The sequence below is a fragment of the Lipotes vexillifer genome, unplaced genomic scaffold, assembly GCF_000442215.2.
Source record: "Lipotes vexillifer unplaced genomic scaffold, Lipotes_vexillifer_v1.1 scaffold628, whole genome shotgun sequence".
NCBI classification, from domain to species: domain Eukaryota; kingdom Metazoa; phylum Chordata; class Mammalia; order Artiodactyla; family Lipotidae; genus Lipotes; species Lipotes vexillifer.
This window is the reverse complement of record NW_006779395.1, coordinates 887880-895399: the sequence shown is the minus strand read 5'-3', so window position 1 is coordinate 895399 and position 7520 is coordinate 887880. Positions and strand designations below refer to the sequence as shown.

General features: G+C 44.5%; 1 protein-coding gene across 1 annotated transcript in view; it reads right to left on the bottom strand.

Annotated features, from left to right (window-relative positions):
- DHTKD1 (dehydrogenase E1 and transketolase domain containing 1) overlaps positions 1-2877 on the bottom strand; it is a 51800-nt gene extending 48923 nt beyond the window's left edge. Inside the window, exon 1 of the mRNA XM_007452575.1 lies at positions 2672-2877. Within this exon, the coding sequence (XP_007452637.1) occupies positions 2672-2828 (157 nt within the window). The 5' untranslated portion in view covers positions 2829-2877. The remainder of the gene's footprint in view (positions 1-2671) is intronic.
- Positions 2878-7520: the final 4643 nt, after the last annotated feature.

The following is a 7520-nucleotide window of genomic DNA, read 5'->3' as shown; positions in this document are numbered from 1 at the left end:
GCAGTGAGAGGCCCGCGTACCGCAAAAAAAAATAAAAATAAAAATAAATAAAATAAAAAACTGAACTGCCAAAGATCCCAACGCTGGCCAGAAAAAAAAAATCTGTAATTGATGACTACCTAAAGTAACTCTCAGGCTCCTAACTTTATCAAAATAAAGTAGACCATGAAAGGTGTGCAGCCCCCAAGGAGGGCACACTCCCCAATGCCCTCAGAAGATACAGGTTAAAGAAGAACCCATAAGGCAAGACCAGGGGAAGGGGCGGGGGCCGAGTTGAGGGGCCAGATAATCTAGTGAATTTACCACTCAGCCACATGAAGGGGCGTTATCATTCCTACCCAACAGGACTTGATAACTGGTCTGAACCAGTGGCTGCTATAGATTCCTCATTCTTTCCTTTTGCGGATGGGAGTTTCCTTTGTACACCGAATGTGTATATATTCAGGATGGATGGCAGTTCATAAAATTCCAGACTCCAAGGAGCCACAGCCACACCTGCTGGAGAGGACTGCACATTCTCCAGAGATAACGGACTTTGAGCTGGATTAAGGAATTGAATGGAGGAGGGAGGAAGTGAGAACATTCTAAGTGTGGGAAGAAAAGCTTAGGATATTTGAATGGCCAAAGGGGCCAAGCGTGGTGATTACTAATTATTTTCCAACATCTACTTTCCTCTTCTCTCTCAAAATAATTTTTAATTGGAAGGTAGCCACCCAGAGTAAAGACTATGCTTTCCAGTCTCCCTTGCAGGTATGTACAGATGTGTGGCCAAGCTCTTTGGATGTGAGCTATATGTAATCTCCTTCCCCATTCTCCCACACAGCCTAGTAGGAGTAGTATCTATAAAAAGAGTTTTTACAAAATGATGTGATAAGTTCTGAAACAGAAAAACAGAAAGAACTGTCACAGATCTACATGGAATGATAATTTTGAAGAAAGTTACAAAACGGCCCACTTGCCTTTAAGTTTTATTCAGAGTATTAAAAAAAAGATATAAGGAAAAAATTCCTTAAGTCAGATCCCATAACTGCAACAACCAACTATTTCTCAATATTGATTTTACTCTATCCTCTCAGTACAACACAATATTGTACCCTTAGCCTGCAGTTCTAAATACTGAACTTTCAAAGTTCACCAAGGATCCCACAATACAGCAAGTTCATTGCTAGGAGGGGTGGGGAGGCTCAAGTTGGTGATGAGGGAAGAGAGAAGATTATATACAGATAAAATCAACTCCAGAGATATTTTTTCAAACCACACCGCCCAAAGCTCCCTGGATGATTTGGATACAGTCTTGCCATTGAGAACGACCAGCCCAGACTTTTCCCAGGCAAAGATTAATTCTCGACTGCCAGGCTGTTAATAGGAATCAAACAGAGACCCAGCAGTGAGGGAAAACGTCAAATAAGATCACAATAATTGCACACTGAGCACACACTAGTAAGTTCTTAATTGAAGAAGAGATTGTCAAATACATCTTACACATACATCCCTTATGACTATAACAGTGTTTGGCCACGGTGGCCACGGACGTCCTGCTAGAGAATCACCTAGAGTGACATAAAAATACAAATTCCTGAACCTCATCTCAGGCCACTGAATGAGAACTAGGGTGGGGTTTGGGGGAGGGGAGAGGGAGGCTGGCCTGGAAGCTAGCATCTTAACATCATGCAGAGTGATCTGAATGCACGCTTCAGTTTGAGGACAGTTGGCATGTAAAATTCTGGGCATTCAATTTGCCAAGTGAAATAAGATACCTATAGTCTTACTCTCAAGGGATTAGCAATCTAGCTGGCCAAAATCCTGTCCCTAAAGAAACCCGCTAGACTCAAGAAGGAGAATCAGTTTTATTCTAAACGTCCCCTGGGATCAAAAGCAAAATATTGAGGTTTCAGTGTGTGATGTACTGCTCAAAGGTCAGGTGCTTAGATGATGAAGGGGCTCCTAATTGTTAATCCAATAACTGGATCAAAGATGTCAAATGACCTTCCTCTAATAATCGATCTGTGTTCATCTTCTATTCTGTGAGGATGAATAAAGATACAATAGCTTTGGAGCATAAACCAAATACTCAAAATTAGTCTCTAGCATATAAGGATCCAACAGAGCTTCCAAAAACTGATATTCGTGTCTCCTAATACATTAAAACCTGAGTAACACGTTTCTAAATTCAGCAAACGGTTCTAAACTCTGAAATTAAAGAGGCTACACAGAGGAGACAAATGAATAATAAATACCATGCTGTGGTCCAAGACCATCTACTAACTGCCCTCTTCACCCTAGTCACAGTCGCGATCCCCACACATCCCGGCTCACACCAGCTTTGGAGACGGCCCTGGAAATGTATCCTTGGGTGAACTCCAGGAGCTGGGATATCTTAGAACTTTTCTTTTCCTGCAGCCCCGACTCCGCAAAGAGCTAAGTTCTTATACGTTTTACGACCAAGGAATGGAAAAGACAAGAGCTCACAAAACCATTCTGTGACCCCGACCCTGACAGTATGCACGCCTGTCCGCCTCTGCTCCCTCGCCTCACGTTCCTCCCCACCCTCCTACTCGCACACTGAGGCCCCTAGAAGCCCCAACTATCAAAAGCACCTCACCCCAGGCCAGGCAGGAAGGCCCCCTGCCTTCCCAGGCCCCACGCCCACCGCCCGGGCCCAATCCCTGACCTGGGGGGCGCGCCAGGCCGCCCTGGGGCTCCCGGCTCTCAGGCTTCCTCGGCGGGTAGCCGTAGACACCCCTCTCTGTCTGGTAGCCGCGCCGGAGGAGGAGCGGAGGGGCCCGGCCGAGGCCCAGTCTTGTTGCTGCCACAGTGGCCAAGGCCATGTCCCGCCAGGCCCCCCGGGCCCAGAGACTTCTGCGGGAGATCTAGGGGTCGCGTCCACAGGGAAGTAGCCCCTGGAACCCCACCGCGTGGGAGGCGAAACGAGGGAGGGGGTAGGCGAGGGGAAGCCCCGCCTTCGAGACAACGCCCCCAGTCCTGATTGGCCATAATCGGAGCCAATCTAGATCAGCGGCCTTCAAAGCGAAGCCACGCCCCGGGACTAGGACCGCTGGGACTCGCGCGGTCCTAGAGGCTGAGGGTATCCCTGGATCTGGGAAAATGGGGAGTGTTGAGCAGAGCGTTACCGGCTTTCTGGTATAAACCTTGATATACCTATATATGCTGCGGTCTCCCACCAGGAGTGATCACCCACCACCCCTCTCTTGGAAGCCCCAGAGCACATCCTCACACACACGATGCAGGCTCCTACAGAAAGGAAAAATTAGTGACAGGGTGCATGAAAAGTGGCTGGGACTCAAACCAAGGGACTTGGTTTGAAGGAAAGGTCATAGGAAGTAAACAGAAAATCAACATCCCCCCTCAATTTGCATTTTTGTAAGAAACATTGAGGGAGAAAGAATAAAATAGGGGAGAAGGAGCCTGTATGAAAGCGATAGAATAGGAGTGAAGAGAAAGTGGACGTGGAAGATTTCATGTGGAGTGAGGTAAATGTGCAAGGTGAGGGGCACACCAAGGAGAGGGGCAAGCATGAGCGCAGAAGCCTGGGAGAGGCTGCAAGGCATTGCAAGTGATTCCAAGAGGCCGGCAAATTGGGTGTGTATTGAGAGAGGGGAGTGGAAAGGTAGATACAGGATAACTGCGTGATTAAAAGAGCTTTCAGTAAAAAAGAAGGAAGTAATTACGAGATCAGTGTCCCTTTATATCCCAGAGAAGGGGATCTCCAATCTCCCACAGTGACAAGGTTAGCCTTGGACAGGAGCAAGGGCACTTCATAGAATATAAAAGGAGGAAAGGCAGAGCATAAACGTATCTGTTTCAGTAGGCTGATAGATTTAACCATGCAACGATGATGAAGTTCTTTTCTGCTTCAATTTTTTTTGGTGAAACATTAAGCAAGATGAACAACAGAAAGTGGGAGTGAAAAGACATGGGAGGACGTCTGAAAGGGATAAAAAGGTATGAAGCAGTAGGATGGAAAAGTGAACAGACCCAGAAATGTCATGATTTGGGGGATGCCAAATCCCTCAGTCCCCCAAACCACTGAGGCTTGTGGTTACGGACTTGACTCAGACAAGACAGAGTGATTGTGAGTTTTTCTCCAGATATGTTCAGCTCCTTTTGCAGGTGCAGGGTAGGCAGGAGTTGTATTTAACTAAGGATGGATTTTTGCCTGGCAGGTATGATGGAGAGATGGGGCAAGGGAGAATTCATAGCACTGAGCCATGCAGTCCAGGCTGGAGAAGTTGAAGGGAGGCTTATGTTGAAAAGTTGATTGGATCAGGGGACTGAATGTACCAGGGGTAAAAGAGTGCATAGCTGGAGTGGGGATTCTCATGTAGGTGAACTGGTGGTCTCACTGACTGACATTTGAAGTTGGGACTTTGGGTGGAAGGCAAAAATTGGAATCAATTTCTTTTCTTTTCTTTCTTTTTTTGGCCACACGGCATGCAGGATCTTAGTTCCCCTACCAGGGATCCAACCCGTGCCCCCTTCAGTGGAAGCACAGAGTCCTAACCACTGGACTGCCAGGGAACTCTCTGGAATAAATTTCTTGAGGCCTGTGGACCTTGGATAAGAATTCTTGATGTGGATTGGCAAAGTTCATAATGTTTCAAAAAGTTTGCTGGCCCACTGTTTTGGTAAATATATGAGAAATAGGCACTCTTATACATTGCTAGTGGAAATATAAAATGGTACAAATTCTATAGAGGGAAAACTATCAATATATTACAAAATTAGAAATGCACATTTCATTTAACCCAGTGATTCTGCTTCTAGGAATTTGAAAGTCTAGGATAGACTTTCATACACACACTCGAACACGATTATGTGTGTACAAGAATATTCACTGTTGTATTGTCTATAACTTAAATTTTAAAAGATTGTGAGTATCCTAAATATCAAAAAATAAGAGATTAAATAGGTTATACAACTTCCTTACAGCAGACTCTACTATAGAGTCAGAAAAAAGAATGAAGCAGCTCACTATGCCTTGAATTGGAACAATTCCTAAGATAAATTTTTAAGTGAAAAAAGCAAGAGCAGAGAGCAGTATGCATAGAATGCCTACATTAGAGCATTAAAATATATAGACTTTAAAAATCTGTGGGACTTCCCTGGTGGCACGGTGGTTAAGAATCCTCCTGCCAATGCAGGGGACACGGGTTCGGGCCCTGGTCCAGGAAGATCCCACATGCCATGGAGCAACTAAGCCCATGTGCCACAACTGGTGAGCCTGCACTCTAGAGCCCGTGAGCCACAACTACTGAGCCCGCCCGCCACAGCTACTGAAGCCCACACGCCGAGAGACCATGCTCCGCAATAAGAGAAGCCACCGCAATGAGCAGCCCGCACACCGCAACAAAGAGTAGCCCCACTCACCGCAACTAGAGAAAGCCCGCGTGCAGCAATGAAGACCCAGTGCAGCCAAAAATTAATTAATTAATTAATTTCAAAAAGTTTGTAAAGGTAACTATACACACGTATATGTGTGTGTATAAATATGTATTTCTTTACGCGTAGAGCATCTCTTGAAGAAGATGCTGGAAATTATTGCCTCTGAGGAGGGGAATTGTTAGGCTGGGGACGGGGAGGGAAAAAGTTTCACTTCTCACTTTTGTAATTTTTGAACTTTGCAACATTTGTGTTTTTCAAAACATAAGTTATAAATCACTATTTAATTTTTTTTCAAAACTTTATATCTCCTACCCAGGATTTAATATTTTCAATACTTCCCTTTGGAAGGGAAACAATTGCAATCTCTTTTTAAAGAGGTCTTGAGGTTTTGAGCTGCAGCACCCATGAGAAATGGGCATCAAAAGTATAACTGATTCACTCTGTTATAAAGCAGAAACTAACACACCATTGTAAAGCAATTATACCCCAATAAAGATGTTAAAAAAAAAAGAACGTTCATAACAACTTTATTATAAATAAATAAATATTTATTATATTGTTTATTTACAATATAATAAAAAAAATTTTAAGTATCGACATTGAAATAGATAAATAAAGTTGTGGATATCAACACTTTCAATGCAGTCCTTCCATCCAGAAGGCACTCAGTAAATATTTGCTGAAAGAAGGAAAAAAAGAGGAAAGGAAGAAAAAAAAAAAGAAAGAAAAAAATATTTTCTAGCTCTGCCCCCCTAAAGTCGACAAGCAGTGGCCAGTCCAATGGTAATAAGCTCTCCTAATAACCAGATTGTGGTCTCGAAATATCATTTTTTACACTAGAATGAGAAATGGCTGATATCATATCAAACCTGATCACAAGACAAGTGTGAGGAGGAATGAAAGCGCCCACTGAATTTTGCAATACGAGAGCATAAGTGACTTTACCAAAAGCAGTTTTCACTGTGTAGTAGGTGCAGAAACCAGACCAGAGTGAGAGGAGAAGGGAATAGAAAGTGAGGAAGTGGAGATGGTGTGGGCAGACAATTGTTTTGAGAAACTTCACTCTGAAAGGGAGTAGAGTGAATTACATAGCTGATGTGATGAGTGAGGTATTTTTGTTTCTTTACATTATGTATGTATTTATTTAGCCGCACCATGTGGCTTGCTGGATCTTAGTTCCCCAACCAGGGGACCAGGGATTGAACCCAGGCCCCTGGCAGTGGAAGCACAGGGCCCTAACCACTGGACCGCCAGGGAATTCCCGCTTTACATTTTTAACGAGAGTCCAGAATATGTTTGAAAGATGTTACAAAATATTAAATTGAAAATACAGGAGAGACGGATAAACCCACGGAATGAAGTCCATGCAGAGGGGGGAAGGGACAGAATCCAGAGCGCAGGTGGTGCTAGAAAGGAGAAAAGTCATTCTTCATCAATTCTGATGGAAGGAAGAGAGGATGGGGCAAAAGCAGTCAGATTTGTGGACCGGTGATGAAGTTTCTTCTATGTGAACTACGAGTCTGGATAATTTCCCCAAAAGATTTACCTGAGAAGGTTCTGGGCAGTGGGAAGACGAGTCAGAGTTGAGAAAGCTGGAGACGGTATGAAATTGTTACCAAGGAGAGTAGCAGAAGGTAGAAGATTGTCTTTGAAGTTTCTTTTTTTTTTTTTTTTTTTTTTGCGGTACGCGGGCCTCTCACCGTTGTGGCCTCTCCCGTTGCCGAGCATAGGCTCCGGACGCGCAGGCTCAGCGGCCATGGCTCACGGGCACAGCCGCTCCGCGGCACGTGGGATCTTCCCGGACCGGGGCACGAGCCCATGTCCCCTGCATCGGCAGGCAGACTCTCAACCACTGCGCCACCAGGGAAACCTATGTCTTTAAAGTCTTGAAGTTCACCCGGTTGAGGTTGGTGGCCATGAATATAGAGAGATACCAATTTCTGCTGTTTTGTAATTTTTCTCCTGCCTTGGTACTGAGAAATTCAGAAGGATGATAACTGGATTCATTCAGGGCTGAAGTTTTTCCAGGCAGATGTGATAGAAAGGTCAAGAGGCAAAGACATTTAAGATATTGATTAGTGGACGATTGAAATAATAAAACATGGGCTCTAGGCTAC